The 16,372-nt window shown below is 38.3% G+C and overlaps 2 protein-coding genes across 5 annotated transcripts in view; one reads left to right on the top strand and one right to left on the bottom strand.

Annotated features, from left to right (window-relative positions):
- Positions 1-14,742, top strand: part of cfap43 (cilia and flagella associated protein 43) — a 27,398-nt gene extending 12,656 nt beyond the window's left edge. The window contains exons 18-38 of the mRNA XM_041788851.1: positions 1,144-1,254; positions 1,916-1,993; positions 2,641-2,766; positions 2,850-2,954; positions 3,043-3,159; positions 3,691-3,885; positions 4,057-4,263; positions 4,401-4,484; positions 4,692-4,772; positions 7,080-7,208; positions 7,301-7,420; positions 7,659-7,766; positions 7,969-8,055; positions 8,137-8,225; positions 8,355-8,565; positions 8,784-8,896; positions 9,081-9,240; positions 9,368-9,532; positions 12,010-12,090; positions 12,172-12,325; positions 14,567-14,742. Of these exons, the coding sequence (XP_041644785.1) occupies positions 1,144-1,254; positions 1,916-1,993; positions 2,641-2,766; positions 2,850-2,954; positions 3,043-3,159; positions 3,691-3,885; positions 4,057-4,263; positions 4,401-4,484; positions 4,692-4,772; positions 7,080-7,208; positions 7,301-7,420; positions 7,659-7,766; positions 7,969-8,055; positions 8,137-8,225; positions 8,355-8,565; positions 8,784-8,896; positions 9,081-9,240; positions 9,368-9,532; positions 12,010-12,090; positions 12,172-12,325; positions 14,567-14,742 (2,697 nt within the window). The remainder of the gene's footprint in view (positions 1-1,143; positions 1,255-1,915; positions 1,994-2,640; positions 2,767-2,849; positions 2,955-3,042; positions 3,160-3,690; positions 3,886-4,056; positions 4,264-4,400; positions 4,485-4,691; positions 4,773-7,079; positions 7,209-7,300; positions 7,421-7,658; positions 7,767-7,968; positions 8,056-8,136; positions 8,226-8,354; positions 8,566-8,783; positions 8,897-9,080; positions 9,241-9,367; positions 9,533-12,009; positions 12,091-12,171; positions 12,326-14,566) is intronic.
- sfr1 (SWI5-dependent homologous recombination repair protein 1) lies at positions 14,483-16,372 on the bottom strand. Of its 4 annotated transcripts, none has more exons than XM_041788850.1 (4): positions 15,722-16,367; positions 15,195-15,554; positions 14,969-15,113; positions 14,483-14,694 (listed from the first exon to the last, which is right to left on the bottom strand). In XM_041788850.1, exons 1-4 carry the CDS (start codon positions 15,815-15,817, stop codon positions 14,675-14,677), a joined length of 621 nt encoding a protein of 206 aa, XP_041644784.1. In that variant the 5' UTR covers positions 15,818-16,367; the 3' UTR covers positions 14,483-14,674. The 4 variants fall into 4 exon arrangements, with proteins under 4 accessions (XP_041644784.1, XP_041644783.1, XP_041644782.1 ...); XM_041788849.1 differs by lacking the exon at positions 14,483-14,694 and adding an exon at positions 14,709-14,749 and having other exon boundaries at positions 15,722-16,368; XM_041788848.1 differs by lacking the exon at positions 14,483-14,694 and having other exon boundaries at positions 14,751-15,113; positions 15,195-15,551; positions 15,722-16,372.

The raw sequence follows: 16,372 nt of genomic DNA, 5'->3' as shown, positions 1-16,372 counted from the left end.
TTTATTGTTAACTGTTAGTGTTTTTGATTTCTGAAATGGTGTATTGCGGCTATTCTTGGTCAATTCTCCCTTGAAAGTAGATCTCTGATCTCAATGGAACTAACCTGGTTGAATAAAGATTAGATATAGATATAAATGAATATCTTAACAAAATAAACCTACATTTTTTTATCCATATATGAACAAAACTAATATAAAAATAGAAATAAAATAAAGAATAAACACACTATAGGTGCTATAATGTATTGCATATGATATAACTGCACAATTGTCCTCTATAGGAATCTGCCTAATTAGTATTTGCTTGATATGAAGATATTCATGTGTTTTTTTTAAGGGCTTGGATCTTGCTGTCGAGCAAAGTGTCCTCCTCAGGGACTTTTTTTTTTAATAGAATTAACATCAGTTTTGATGTTATTCTATTCACCTTAAGCTCCCGAATTACATTTAAATTCAAAAACATTTTTTACATCAAAGTAGATAGATATGATGTCCAGCTATGATAGCTATATCCCAGGTTCCCTTGGAGCAGAAGGCCACAAAGTATTGCCTACATTTGGCTAATGGTAAAATCTCCTATGTAAACAGCAAATCCATGACAGAAGAAGAAAGGTATTAGTTACATCCTACACTGTAACTCAACATGAATCAAGAACATAACACAGCCTCCAGAGTGATCATAAAATTAAATGAAAGGGTTGCCCAGGTGTTTGACCTATTTGAAGCACATACCATTAAAGTCAGCAGCAGATTTTAGTCTGTCTGTGAATTTTTTTCCATATGTTTTTCTGTCTCTCTCCTCCACCCTTCAGCTTTTGCTATCAAATGAACAACAGCATGTGGCAGCATGTCTCTTTTCAACAAATATGGTGAATTGCAGGCTTAAATTAATGAAAAATGTTTGTTGTTTTTCCAGGTATCGGGTTATGTTGGTTTTAAAGATGATATTATGTCAAGCATTTCTGTTAGAATGAAAAATTCAATGTCATTTGTTTGTTTTGGAGGACAACAAGTAAAGGTTTGTCTTGATAATGAAGGCACTCTGAAATACATAGAGATTGAAACGTTTGTGCCCTGATTTTTACAACTTTGACATCTCTGATCCTTCTTTTTCTGTGTGTTTTTCTTATATGTGCTGTTAAGGTCAGTATTGCAGTAGAGTCTGTGGATGTGACTGAGCAGGAAGATGGTTCTAACATCCTGCTGTCTGCTCCACCTTCACACCTCACGTGGCTGGAGAGCAGGCGAGAGGCGGTCAGTGACTAACTGGCTCTTCTATTTGTAGTAGTGGTATAACATCTGGATAATATTAACTAAGTTTAGATGCTTCTCTTGTGTATCTACTACATTGCAGATGGAAGATTACAAAAGCTCCCTTTGCACCTGTGTGTGATATCTAAAAGCAGCTGTGTTGATTTTGGCACAGTTCTTCTGTGAACACACTGATTTACAGCCTATTGTATTGCAAAAATATCAACAGATTACAGTGATTTTGTGCGATAAAGTAGATAAGCATTTAGCTCTTTTGACTTGGCAAAGCTTTCTGATCGCAGAAATTGATGCTGAAGGTGTGGCAGTCTGGATCGTGGGTATAACACCTGGTTGATAGTCTCACATGGGAAACTGGCACAGACACTTTCACTCCTGCATGTGCTACACGTGATTTATAAACGGACTTGTGTACTGTGAGGACTTCTGTTTGAATCATGGTGCATCATGTTAAATATAAGGAGAAGCCAGCACATAAATCATTTCCCCTGAGTTTTACAGTAAAAGTCAAACAGTGCTGTTTGTTTGTGATTCTGCTGTGAGGTGTTGTGATTGTTGAGCTATAGACATAATGTCATAAAATTTCATTCTGTTTCAACACTTTTGTGTTGAAGTTGTTGACTTGTTTTACTCTGCATTTGAACAGATTATTAAAGAAGAGAATGAAAAATATTCTGAGACCAAGAAAAACATGAAGAAAACCTTCAAAGAGTTACGTGACACTGTAAGTTTAATCGATTTATTTCAAACTCAGTCCTTTTCCTTCACATACTCAGGAGTTTTCATGTAAGGAAAAGTCCTCATATTAAAAATACTGCTGACTTCACATCCACAGTGCATGTAAGCATGAATACTGCATCATTAAACACATTTTGTCCATGCCTTTAAGCTCAATAAAACTCATCCTTGTGATTATTTAAGCAGCTCCCCACCCAGGAAAACACAGGAACACATGCAGTAACTGCACTGGTTCCCAGCCTGGGGTCTGGACCCCCTTATAGGGAAAGACACCCTGTTTGTTTGCCCAAGAGGCATGCAAGTCAATTCCTATATCAGGGTGTCACTGAAGACGTATTGTTAACACAAAGTGTGATTAGCGATTAGACAGTCAAACAAGAACAAGCTGAAGCATAAAAATCAACAAAAATTAACACAATAGAAAAGAATGGGAAGGACACCAAAGGTCTTGAAAGGCAGTTAGAATAGTAACAGATTTAGTTTTCTTTGAGTTTACTGTCAAACAGGAGGCATCCAGCCAAGCTGATAGTTTTGTGCATTTTCAGAAAAGTATGATGAGTTTTAAAATGCAAATTTAAATGTTTTTCTAATAAATGATATAAATTTTGGCTGTTTTTTTTCTTTGGTTATTAGATTCAGGAGATGATGCGTGAAAATGACACCCTCCCAGAGATTGAGCGTCTCGAGCTCCATGAATTTAACCTGGATGTTGAGGAGCGAAAGAGACTGCAGGCCATGGTGGAGCAGGAAGTTGTCAGGGTATTACAGAATGATAAACATGAAAGCTGTTAATGTTAAATTTTGTTTGAGGTGCTGATTTTATTGATTCTATCATATTGAAGGTGAAGAATGAAATTGAATGGGAGATGTTAGCTAAAAGTTACCTTCGAGATGTCCTAAAGAAAGAATGCTGGGATTCAATGAAAGTCAAAGGCAGGGCAATTAAGGTAAGATGGATCAGGAAACAACTGTATTATTATGGTGTGTTATCATCTGTTCAAAGAGCTCTTAATCATCCTTGACTTTCTACCCCAGGCCTTTCACTCTGAACATGAGGTGAAAAACTATCCTCTGAGGGAGCGAACAGAGAAAGAGGAGGCAGACCTCCAGAGGGTTCAGGACTTGAGGAAGTGTGAAAAAGCTGCCTGCACCGTAAGCAAAACTGTTGCACAGGCCTGAACAGTCTGTGGTTTAGATTCCTGTTAACACTGCAGATAAAGGCACGTGTGATGAGTTAGAAGGCAGTGGATGATATGATGACTGTTTTTAATTTGAAACAGAAAAGCAGCATGCAAAGTCAACAACACACTAAGAGTTTGTGTTAAATCTGCAACAATGCAGCTTCCTCAGTGTGTGGGATCTTAACTCCCTATCAGTACATTTTATGGTAAACCATTCAAGTCACAACAGGTTTACGGCTGGAAAACAATTTGACGCCTTGCATCACAGTCCGACGTGTGACCTTTTGGTGCTTTAACTTTTTAAATGCTTGAATCTGTGCCAATCCACCAGTGTTGAAACAGTCCCAGATTTATGGCTGTGTGGCCAGAGGAGAGTTGTTAAAATTGTTCCCATCACTGTAATGTTCTTGGGATGAAGTTTGTAATCTTCAAGCCACAAATTCGCTCCTCGACATTTAATTCAGCCCTTTCATTTGAAGAGTTTCTCCCCACCTTTCTGCAGCCAAGCAGCCAAAAGGAAAGTTCCAACACAGCCACAGCAAACAAGGAAGAGCAGAGGGAGGAAGGTCAGAGGGCAGAGAGTGCTGCTGTAGCAGGAAGTTTCTCTACTCATTTGGGATATTCAAATCCCTATGTTTATGATCAGTTCAGCCTGCAAACCACAGAACAAAGGATCAACCAGACGATTCTGCTACAGGTGGGAACCTCCTTGAAAAACGGTTGGATCTTAATTGGCAAATGCCAACTTTGTTCTAGAGTTCTCTTTAAAAGCAAGCACACTTAAGCACGCAAGAACTCACATAACTGATTTATAGCAACCCGTTATCGTCATCACATAACATCTTGTCAAATTGAACTCCCAATACAGGATGTGATTTATCGCATCAAGACTGGGTTCAATGCAGACTTTGAGGCCGTGCACAGGCAGAAGGTGCAGGAGCTCAGCCGTGTGAGGGACAGAAACCGACACATCAGGGAGATCATGCTGGAGCTGGACGTGCACGAGACGCTGTGGGAGCCAAGCCTGACCTTCGGCGAGTGGCCGGAGAGGCTGCTCACTGTGGACGACTCTGAGGTTACTGACCTCCTCTAAGTACTTGACAAAGTTCACATAAAGTTCAAGAGACTAAGATTATATGTTGAAAAATCTTGTGGCTGTCCTGTTTGTTTCCTATGTGAAAGAGAGTGAAATGTGCTTTTGTCCTGCTGCAGATAAAAGCAGAGAAGTATTTCACCTCTGAACAGAAAGAGGAGGAGAGAAAGAAGCTGGAAGAGCAGAGACGTTTGGCTGCCAAAGTATGCTGCTGTGATAAATACGCTTTTGTTTTTTGACTTGTTTATTAATGTGGATAGATTACAAAAGCTGCATCAATACTTAGGGCGACAGCAGAATTACTTTTATAGTCCTTTGTCCAAATGTAAATGAAATAGATTAGGGACCTTAGATGTATGTTCAAGTAAACGTACTTTACTTTTTCATAAATGTTCGTCTCTTTCTTGCAGGGAGATAACTTCAGAGAGGGAGTCCTTGATGACATTATGGACGGAGCGGTTGAGGTGAAGAAAGTGAACGTCCTGAAATTGGTGAGCCACAAAATTCAGAATTGATATAAGTATTCACACAGTTAGAGGTTGTGTCAAATATCTACTGTAAGTTGTTGTTCTTTGTATATTATCTAATATAATATATAATATAATATCTAAATTCATAGACGCATTACACTACAGAAAGCCTCAATGAAATTAGGCCAAGAAAGAGCTAACAGGAAATTTAAAAAAAATCAATTATCTTGAATCAGTCTGTAAAAACAGATAAATGCTATTTTATATGCAGTATTTCAAGCATTTTAAAAATAACATTAAGAAATATATATCCAGGCCCTCTGACTGACCGGTCCAGTTCCCAATCTCCCGACCAATGAAAGCTGGGACTGGCTCCAGCATCCCATTGACACCGAATGGGACAAGTGGTATAGATAATGGATGGATTGATAAAATATAAAGAAAAAATTATCATAAATCCTGCCTACTATTTTGTAGATTTGATTTTTAAGTTGTCTCTTGGAAATGATGTAGGGGGAAAATGTATCTGGTCTTGCCCCTTTTTTCTTTTATTCATTTATTCAATTCAGAAATTTCAATGCTGTAAGCACAACTTTCTCAAGGAAACAAGGGACAAGGAAACCTTAGATGGGCTTATAATTAAACTTCACCATGCCATGTATTGATCATTACAATACAAAGAATCTGAGGCTTACAATCCAAGGCTGAGGCTTTCAATATAACATCAAATAAAAGAGCTAAAACAAATACAAGATTGGCTCACTGTTTAATGTCTTTAATGTGTATGATAAACTAAAAGTAAGCACTTTACTAAAATAACACATTCTTCCTGTTAAAAAGCATACATGGGGGGCGCAGAGGATGGATATAGATTGAATAAAAGAATAATTTTACATTTGTCATTCTCTGATTCTCAGTTTAATATTGAACAAGTGATAATTTTGGAAGCTACTTTAAATTTAATCTCAGTGTTTAGATTAAAATGACTTACAGTTTTGGTCTCATTTTAGTTCTTTTCAACCTTCATGGTTTTAGTCTTGTTTTAGTCAACTTCCTCCCAACTCTTCCTCCCTTTCCCTCTCTGCCCTCTGCCCCCACAGACTCCGGTCCTCCCTACTAGGACCTTTTTGTTGTTGTTGTTTTTGATTGAAATATTATACCGTGGTTAAGAGAAAAACGCAATTTCAATTCTCTGTATGTCCTGCACATATGGCAGAACTGACAATAAAGACGTTGAACTTTGAAAACTCAGAAACATTAAAGTCCAGTTTTAGTCATTAAGAAAATCTTTACATTTTAGTCTGTACTGCTTGTCAAGGCATTTTTTTCTTTAAAATATTTCATCACATAAATTTTAAAATTAGTATAAATGTAAAACTGTTTTTAATGCATTATCTAACTGATTTAAAATACTGATGAAAATACTAACATACCATATAGGCACAGTTGAGAAAGATCATGGATTTTAATGTCCAATGTGAACATTTTAGTCCCATTTTAAATTTTTAATCATCAAGATCCATTTTTAGCCAATGTTAGTCTAGTCTTTCCTACAGAATAAATGTGGTCAACTAACATTTTTATATTTTAGTAGACAAAATTAACACTGCATTGATCTGCCTGACAAGGCCAGGGGCATGTCTTTACCATGTTTTGCTTTCCTAACTTTAAACAGTAATTGGGAAACAGCTTGTTGCTTCTAATTTGTGTTTTTCATTTTTTAAAATAAAAATCCATTAACAGTACTGCAAACACACTGATCCTTGATATTGACAGATCCTGCCTATGGCTCCTTTCCCCCATGCCATTCTCTGTGCTCTCCCTCCCCACAAAGGAGGCAGTCTACAAAGGAGGCATAAAGGCCCAAAAATGTGTTTTTAAAGGACGAAATAATTACTTTCAAATAATGAATAAAATTGGATGATAGATAAGAAAAAAATGTTTATGAAACCCTATGATTTTCAAATGTTTTTCACTTGTGAAGAAAGACAAATATAATACTCTGGTTTTCTGACTTAATCATATCACTATCTTATTAATTTGGAAAAAAAAAATCTGTAAAGTTAAAATGTCTTCAGGTGAAAGGTGGAAAATCAGAGTAGGAAAAAAAAGTCTTTTTGCATCTTTCAGTTGTTTCTTATGACAAATGTGAAACATTTGGATTTAGCCATAATGAACTACTCACACTAGAAATTGTTAATTATCTCCCTATAGGTGAATAACAACTTTAGGTTTTTTTGTTAACTTAATTATTTTCTAAGCAGCATCGGATGAAATAGACAAACCAGGAGAAAAGGGCACATAGTTTCTATTGAATCCACTCCACAGGAAATACCTCCGCCTGAGTTTGTTTTGACCAAAGCTGCCATCCACTGGACTGAGGAGGAGAAAAGGGTCTACAAAGAGTATGAAAAGAAAACCAAAGACCTCAACGAAGAGAAGGAGAGGTACAGAAAGGTATCCGATCACTATACGTTAATTTCTGTTATGATATGATCATACAATTCTCATTAGTTTCCAGTATAAATCATAAACAACTTCTGTTGCAGTCATTGGAAAGTGAAATAAAAAAACTACAGGCCGCAACCAAGGAAGCGACTGAAAGGTTTGACAAGAATTTGAAACAGCTATTTGAGAAGAAACTGAAATGTGAAATGACTTTATACCAGGTGAGCCATTACGCTGTACTCTCTCTCACACACAAAGACAAGACGTGTGCATGACACATGGCTGGACTAAAAATGCACTCACACATGAAGTCAATCCAGTTCACATTACTTCATTCTGTTTTCTTTTCTTTATAAGTTTAGGGGCCTTTTCTTGTCCTTGCGGTCTCTGCCTTGTGAAAACTATGATAAGATCTTTTGAGTATGTGACACCTATAAAAATATCCTGTTTTTTTCTCAGGAAGAGCTCAAGATCACTTATCTTGTGTACTCTGTCCTCATTGAGGGGGAGATGAGAAATCGAGAGCAGGAGCTCAAGCTCAAGCTTGAAAAAACAGTAGCATACAAGGTCAGAAAATCCATTCACAGTAATGCTGAAGGAATTTATGACTGTCAGCTACAGATTTTGTTGTTTGTGAGACACACCAGCACATTCTAGTATCACACATTCTTTATTGCTTGGGCTTGTGTTGCAAGAACTAACCTGTGCTGCACATTTAACCTGTTTTAAGACTGCCAGTCTCATCATATTGCATTTATTTCTCTGACAGGATGAAATTGGAGAGCAGCTGAAGAAACATGAAGAGGAAGTAGAATTGTTTCATGAGAACTATAACACACTTTTATCTGAAGACAAAGTAAGGGAGCTCGTTAAATACAGAATCTTTTGGCTGTCATTGTCCATTTCTGTAGTGTAACTCACTTCCATGTCTCCCCAGGCCCTTGACAAAGAATTTAGAAAAGAGTTCTTTAATGTTCCAGGCAGCATGGTTGATCACCTTTATAAGTTATTCAAACGTAGACCAAGGTTAGTAATATTTACAGATTAAATATCTACTTTACAATGAAAAAACAGGGTCAGTGCTAATTCATAGCTTCATATATAAGAATTTTAATTATTTTATAGTGTGTGAAAACAGTGTCTTTTTTACTTCAGGGTTCAAAAAATAAGAACTCAAACTGATGTCAACTCCAACCCGTTTAAAGACCAGCGTCTGTGTGGTTCTCTGGCTCCTGATGTGCTTGGAAAAATGCTGAAGGCCATGGAAGAACTGGATGCTCCAGAGAATATGCCAGAAGACTTGAACCGCTTGATCTGGGAGAAGTTTTGTCTTGTCCGCAGAGCAAAAGTGGAGAGCGAGCAAAAGGTGAAATGAGGACTTTGACAGGTGAAAGATTGGAAATGTGGATAAATGTTGGTGGAAGCACCCTACACTACAAATATAGTATTGTCTTAGCAACTTCATATCTGTTATTGTATTTCAATCTCTGTGATTACAATTAACATGAACATTCAAATCTATTGATACATTTCTTTGGCTAGCTGATAAACGGTATCTTATGTGCTTTTGTGTGCCGATTCCAGGTAAAACTTAATGCATTGACTCTTGCCGAGATGCAGGCATTCCTGCAGAAGAGGAGAGTTGAGGACAAGGCTCTTCAACAGGAAATTAAAAATCTCTCTGATGAGCTTGAAAGGTATGACTGCACCATTTTTTTCCACCATGAGTAGCTGTAAACATTTCATTTCTGTGCTTGGAAAAACTTTAAGGATGTCCAAAGAGGATGGCACTGCAGTGACATGTTTTTAACACTGAGAATCAGTCTCTCTCCGTTGAGGATATATCAAAAGTTAACTTTATGTTGTTCTGGTGCACGTTAGTCTGCACAAAGGGAGGAACCATTTCCTGATGGACACCGTGGTCCAGATCCTGCTCAAACCTGACCAGGTGGAGGTGTCTGTCACAGACATGACTGCTGACTACACTGACTCCGTGCTTTACCCCAAGAGTGTGGTGCAGGACCTCAACAGAACCATAAGGGTCAGCCATGACCATGTACACTCTTGATAAATTATATTTCATAAAAGCAAGGTTATATGTTCCCACAATTTATCAATGTACAAATGTACACAAATGTTTGAGCTTTTTTGTTTATCTGTATGAATAGACTCTTGGAGAGCAGAAGATCGCCGCAATGGTGGAGTGCAAAGACTTCCGTAAGGGTATCATAAAGCTGCAGTGGGAGCACAAGAAGATGACGATGCAAATAGAGGACCTCAACAACAAGAAGAGAAACATTCAGAGGTTACAGCTCAATAAGGAGCAACAGGATGTAAGTGTTATTAGGTCAGGTCAGGTATAGGGGCATATGCCAGTTCAGCATATCACCTCTTTAACTTTGGCCCTGTAATGCTCTGGCCTCCTAAAGACCATTGTCCAGTGTAATCAAAACTAAGTTAATTTAAGTTGTGTTAGGTACGTTCATTTTAGGTTTAGTTAAGTTAGGTTTTATTATGTTGGGTTAAGTTCACTTAGGTAAAGCTCACTTGGGTAAAGTAAGGTTAAGTGAAGTTGGGCTAGGTTAGGTTATGTTAAGCTGGGTTAAGTTCACTTAAGTTAAGTAGACTCATGTTACGTTACGTTACGTTACGTTACGTCAGGTCAAGTTAAGTTCACTTGGGTTAAGATAGGTGAAGTAAAGTTAGGCTAAGTTAAGTTGGGCTAAGAAATGCTCTCCTGGGCGCGCACATGGCCTAGCGGTGTACAGCGCTACGCGGACGGTCCGGGTTTGAATCCCGCCCGTGGCCCTTTGCCGCATGTCTCTCCCCACTCTCTCTTGTTTCCAGCTCTATCCACTGTCCTCCCCCTATCAAATAATGGCACGAAAAGCCCAAAAATAAATCTTAAAAAATGATAAATGTAGGTGAAATGATAAACTCTCTGAATGGACCACTGACTGGCTGACACTTTGGCTGATGTGGGATGAAATAGAGGAACAAAGGAAATGCATGCGATGCTACAATATTTAACTCTGATTTAAAAAAAGACATCATATATCAGAAAACATCCCTACACAGGGTTTGTAATGCCGACATAGAGCTGCATAGGTATGGGAAGTATACCTGTAGGACCTAGGTTAGTTGTGGCAAAAGCAGATTTCAGTCAGGAATTGGTATGAAGGGTTTGGTTTTTTTGGTTATAGGGCTATCAAACATGTAAAATGTTTCAAAATTTGTGATTGAATTCAGAATTCCTATAATTAATCACCATTAATCTCCTTTATGTCATATTTGGAAATACCTCCTTTTTCCATTTTAAACTGTTTTTGTTTCATTTAGACTTTTGTACTGTCTTAAACTAAGGGTAATGGACTTCTGTTTGGATACTGACTTGATAAAAAGTTTGTTTCTCCAACATCACTTTAACTACAATATGGCTTGTTGATTATACTGATAAAGCTATTTCTAAACTACTTGATTTAACAGGCTGTGACTTCATACCTCTATTTAGTCAGGATAAGCTGAAATTCCCAATTTAAAGGGTTGGAATCTTATAAAATAGTGCAAAGAATCCTCTGCAAATGTCAGATATACAGAGATAAAATAATAAAACAAAGCCATCGAGGCTTGGTTGATGTAAAATGAAGAAAACGTTTTCAAGCAGAACAAGCTCTGGGGTCTCTTTTTGGACACAGCATCACGGTTTGCATCAAAGATCACTATACGGTCAGTTTTTGTTCAAAGAAATTTGTAGTTTTGCAGCGGCACACAGAAACCTTTTGAGTCTTTCTTTTTTAATCTGTCATTGAGCCTCAGCATGTGGAAATGAAGACTCTTTGTTATGGTGGTGAGGTTTTAACCTATACATAATTCAGACAAGGTAATTATGAGTCAAAAGTTCAACACCTGTATGAGATGACAGTGAAATCTCAGCTTGTGGATGAAACTTTCTGCTCTTTTAGCATTCCTGGCCAAACCTCAGTCAGTGATATGAAGGCAGGTATTTTGGCTTTGGCAGCATCAGATGTTTTTCAGAACAGAAAATTGTTACCATCCCCAGATACAGATGGAGGATCTTTTATCACAGACACACCCTATTCATACAGGCTCTTCGAATCCTTTGTTGTTGCACCATTAAAAAATTCTCTGAATAAGTGAAGACTAGTCAAAAACTATATGTTTGCATTCTTTGTTCATGTTTTAACACATAAGCCATGATTTTGCAGTGATCCAGACTTCTAGGTGAAATGCGGCATCTGCTTCGTTTGGCATCAAATGTCAATCAAAGGCAGCTTAATTAAATACAGACCACTAAACTTGACAAGTTGACACTTTGCTCCGTGTTGCAATCAGTTAACCCCTTCAGAGACTTTGGATCACATGAGTTATTGATATGAAATATCATGTTGGTGATGGTTGAGCAATGATAATACATAAAAATCAAATGAGTCATCAATCATTAAATTTTCATGGCCCGGCATGGCATGGCACACACAAACACGTTTCCAGGCCTGAATGCCACTTTCCTGGCACAGCTCAGGTGTTTCTGCTGAGGCGTGGCAGGCAGCTTCCCGTCATTGTTAAAGCTCCTCAAACCTCATGAGAGAACACTTCAAGTATAAACAAATCCATCCTGAATGATACTGAACATTTTATGATTAAGCATTGTTTTCCATGATTATTGTTGGATCTCTCAACAAAAGAGCTACTTTTAACACTTGAAGGAAATCCCTGTTGTGACATTTACGGACCTCTGTTCTGTATTTTCTGTCCTTACTTCATAAAAGTCAGTTTTACCATTTTCTTTCAGTACCTCGACAACAAAGACCAGGACAGCCGCATGTCCAAACAGGTTTCTACTCTGGAGAAAACTATAGCTTTCCAGGAAAAGGTAACAAACAACATTAATATCTCATTATTCAGCTTTTATTTAATAATTAGAGTAAATGTGTTTATCCTTTTCTTGATTAAGGCTCATTTACAGAGTGTGCAGCATTGCAAAGAAAAGATTGAACAGCTAAAAAGACAAGCAGCGCACAGTGCTAAGAAGACTCAAGTTGTAGAGCAGCAACTGCCCAACATGCAGGTGTCTGTGGCAGAGAGGAGACACATCTATGAAGAAATAGGTAATACAATTATTATTCAGCTAGGTCAATCACACTGCAAAAGAAAGTTGTTTTTTATTTGGACCAATAATTAGTGATGGATGGTGGGTTCACAAGTACAAAATTTCATTACAGTACGTGTTTGTAGGTGTCTGCATTTTAAGTTTTTTTCAGTGACAGCATTTCACTTTTAATGAAGTGGACAGGCATTAAACCAAATAAATACTAACAAAACAGGCTGAAAACAGAAACTGATAAAAGTGTAGCAGAAATGGGATATAATAATGTATAAAGCATCATGTACTTAAACATCACAACAATATCAAGTTCTTTTCTTTCAGTATACAGTACTATGCGGAACTTTTAGGCATGTTTGGGCCAAAAACTGAGGCTGAAGTAAGGTGTGTAATGGCGAGTAAGCCCACTTGAGTGCACCACTGGACTGGAGGGAGGATTGACACAAACCCATGTCATGCTCTGGATGTCCTTGCAAATTTTCTGGGCCAGGGAAAAATAATTTGTTGCACATCTTTAGTGCGTAGTAAGGGGTGGATGTGGAAAATAAGCACGGTGTAGGGTACTGTCCAGGTGGGTAGCAGGGTTGTCACGAGTCTCTGTTCATGCTGCGGATGTCCCAAGGGCCCAAAAACCCCCAGAGGTCTCCATGCGTACTACCAGTTGTGAAAAGACCCATACAAAAGAAATGCCGTTGAGCTTAACCTTGGCTGTCCATCAGCGCACATGTGTTCATGTGTCGAGCTTGAATCTGGCCATCCCCCGCCTCCCTCTCCAGCCTGGGTTGTGGCACATCAGGCCCCTGATGAATCCTTAGTGCCCTACATTCCTAAAGCTTTTGCACATGACTGTATGTCTGCCAAAACTGTGTCATTGCTCCTTAAAAACACATTTTCCCTGTTTAGTTTCCCAAGCATTTTTTCACATTCAACTATTGCTGTCATGTCTTCATTCCACATTTTCAGAGTCAAGATTGTTGGCTCTTTCCAATATTGTAGGTTTAGCATAACATGCTATCCAGACAGTTAATAAACCTAAATTAATATATACTTAAATTAGGTCCAATTGTTTTATCTCTAAGGAGGTGTAGTTTTGGAGATCTGGGCAGATATCATTCAAACCAATCCTCCATAAGAGCTAAAACATTATTTCCTAACAAGAAAACCATTTCACTCAACATATTCAACACAAATCAGATATTTACCTCTGGTTATCTCAGTATTTAAACTGTAAGGCATTTGAGGGGGCAGGCATTTTATCTTTACTTACATACTATTGCAGCATGAATAACACACACACACACACACACACACACACACATATATATATATAAATAAACTATAAATCACATGCACAAGAGACTAAACATATCGAAATATTACTAAAGACACATCCAAAGAAAACAGTCAAGAGGGAAAATTGGTATTGGACAAGTGGTTTGAGGGCAGGTGCTGTCTTCAAGTCATAGAACATCTGGCTGGGTGAAATGGATGAAAGTTCATCTGTAAGCACTGCAGACAATATTGATGCATTTTCGTCTTTTTTTATTTTTCTTTTTTTAAATATATCCAGTTAGAATTAATAAACTGTCCCAAACATGATGTGAAGTTAAGTTCAGATTGTGTCAGTTGAACTGTCCTTCAGTTAGCTAATTTTACTGTACTGAATTAGGATTGTAACAACACCAGAAAAGTACACTTTAATAGGATACTAGTCAAAAATCAAACGATGTTGATACCTGTTTTGAAACCATAGCAACTAAAATAGATGTCCCAGACACCTAATGTTGGTGTCCTCACTAAAATGCTGTCAATCTATTTTTGAAATTTAGATTAGGCAGTAATCTTGCAAATCAGATGGATTTACCCGTTTCCGTGTTTCTCACTGACGTCCATCTGGTGTGTCAGGTTAAGTAGGCAGGTGATTGCTGGCAATTTTGATTTATTTATCTCTTTTGCACACGTCTTATGGTATAGATGTCTAGTTCTTAAAGCTTGGGTACTTGTTTCTTCTATCAATCATAAAAATAACAGACTTTACAGTATTATAAAACATATGGCAGCAAATCATATTGTAACATTAATTATTTTGTCAACCTTACAATGAGTGCATTACAGTGCCTGTATTTTTTCAGCTTTACTTAAAGGATCAAATCAGCACTTCTACTTTAACCAGTCTTTTATTTACACTTAAGTATTCAACACCAGCTATTCGACTTGAAAATGTGGTTCTTATTTTCATGTTTAGCTACAGAGGAAAACCAGGCAGCTGCAACAGAAGAGCGCTACCAGGAAATCGCTGAGCAGTCAAGGCTGAAGGACATAGCCATAGCTCAGGCACAGGAGCTGTCTCTCCTCACGGCAGAAGTGGAGCGCCTGAGAATGAAGAACTTTCCTTCACTTGATCAGCTGAAACACAACTGAGGACAGTCTACAACAAATAACAGATTTTATTTATAACTCTCTTTGCAGCACTCATACACAACAGCAGCTGTGAATCCAAACAGAACAGCAGCAACAAATACAACAATAAATTAACTCAGAATATTTGAAATGAGATTTTTCTTTGGTCTTAACAACTGAACAATGTTGTTAAGAACACCACATCAGGTGGTGAAGTCCTCCTCTATGCGATCAAAGTGCAAAATACCATCATCCAGGCCAAACAGGTCGACAAGCTCTGACAGGCTGGCCTTACGTCCGTCTACAGGAACCTCTGACTGGAGCTCACACAGAGCAGCCTGAGCACAGCTTCGCCACTTGTCGATGAGGGTCTGGAGCTGGGTGAGATCATTCTACAAAGAAAGAGTATTGGTGTCATATCAATCCCATTATGCACATTTTGAGAGCACTCAAAGTACAAGGGCTGTGGGTACCTTGCTTCTGTACATCTGAACCATCTTGAGTCTGCGCAGAGTCTCCATCTTGTCTTTCACCTCCTTCCTCAGTTGGTCTCGTTGTTGTGCAAAGTCTTTGGAAGGAGGAGGTGCTGGTTCGGGAATGGGTCCAGAAAACGTTTCACTCCCTGTTCTCACTTCATTCCTGTTTACATCAACACTGGGGATGATCTGTGGAGAGTTATTAACTGTCTTTAGGGAATCTGTTGAAACCTGTCGGCCATCCTCCTCCTCCTCATCCACACAAAGGCGTTTGGCCACAGAAAAGGGCGAGGTGAATGAGCGCCTTGTTCTCTTCAGCCTCTCCTTTAGAGAGGAGCTCAGCTTCTGATGCTGCTGCTGGGATGACAAAGAATGAATCACTAATTAATGATAGCAGATATTATGTAAAGTCCAGTCTATAGTGATATAACAAGATCATAATAGGAGAGGACATTTTCCGGTTCTAAACAATCAAGCAGGTATTCAGTGACCAGTGACTTTTAACAAAATGCAATTGGTCCTACCTTTTCCTCGTTACATTCAGAGGGGCTTGACTCCACTGAATCACATGGTGAAGGATACACTGATTTTAATTTGGCTGCTTTTGGGGTGATCTCCATTTGTTTAGTCACTTTCGTCCATTTATACAGCACGTTAGCTGTGGATACACTGAGGGCTAACTACATAGACTTTACAAGTTTCTAGTCGGCGAGCTTATATTAAACGTTACAAACGCGATTAAAATCCTAAACTGGCTCATATTTTACGGTTAAGTTAAGACGAAGAGATTGTTTCTCCTGTTTAGCGCTTTAAAGTTTCAAAACAGGAGGACATAACCCGCAGACTTTGAAATGGAAAAGAGGTTGTTTTTCCGGCTCAAGAAAACCTCCAAAGCCAGTGATTGGGCTAGGTACGCTGACGTATCACCAAGGAGCATCACGGGAAATGTAGTTGTTTCTGACTTAGCGTTTCACGGCACGATGGACATAGTTTTACCAGTAAATTTCAATGTTTTAGCTTAGGGGTTCCCAAACTTTACCTGTGACGGCACCCCAGGCTTTGGAGTTTTCAAATTCCCCGTGCACTACGACCGCAGGTAAAGGAAATTATTTAGTTGGCCTCGTTTTCTACAATATTTGCTGATTTTTTAATGTATTGCTAAATTCATCATTTCT

This window comes from Cheilinus undulatus, linkage group 6 (assembly GCF_018320785.1).
Source record: "Cheilinus undulatus linkage group 6, ASM1832078v1, whole genome shotgun sequence".
Lineage (NCBI taxonomy): Eukaryota > Metazoa > Chordata > Actinopteri > Labriformes > Labridae > Cheilinus > Cheilinus undulatus.
The sequence above is the reverse complement of the archived record's forward strand: the minus strand, read 5'-3'. Positions and strand labels throughout refer to the sequence as shown.

Bases quoted from the DNA above. Each gene is read 5' to 3' on its own strand.
- sfr1 (XM_041788847.1), bottom strand. From the start codon at position 15,817: ATGGAGATCACCCCAAAAGCAGCCAAATTAAAATCAGTGTATCCTTCA. The intron at 15,555-15,721 runs GTAGGACCAATT...TTGTCATCCCAG, and splicing joins CTGAATGTAACGAGGAAAAG to CAGCAGCATCAGAAGCTGAG. The intron at 15,114-15,194 runs GTACCCACAGCC...CTTTCTTTGTAG, and splicing joins TTCAGATGTACAGAAGCAAG to AATGATCTCACCCAGCTCCA.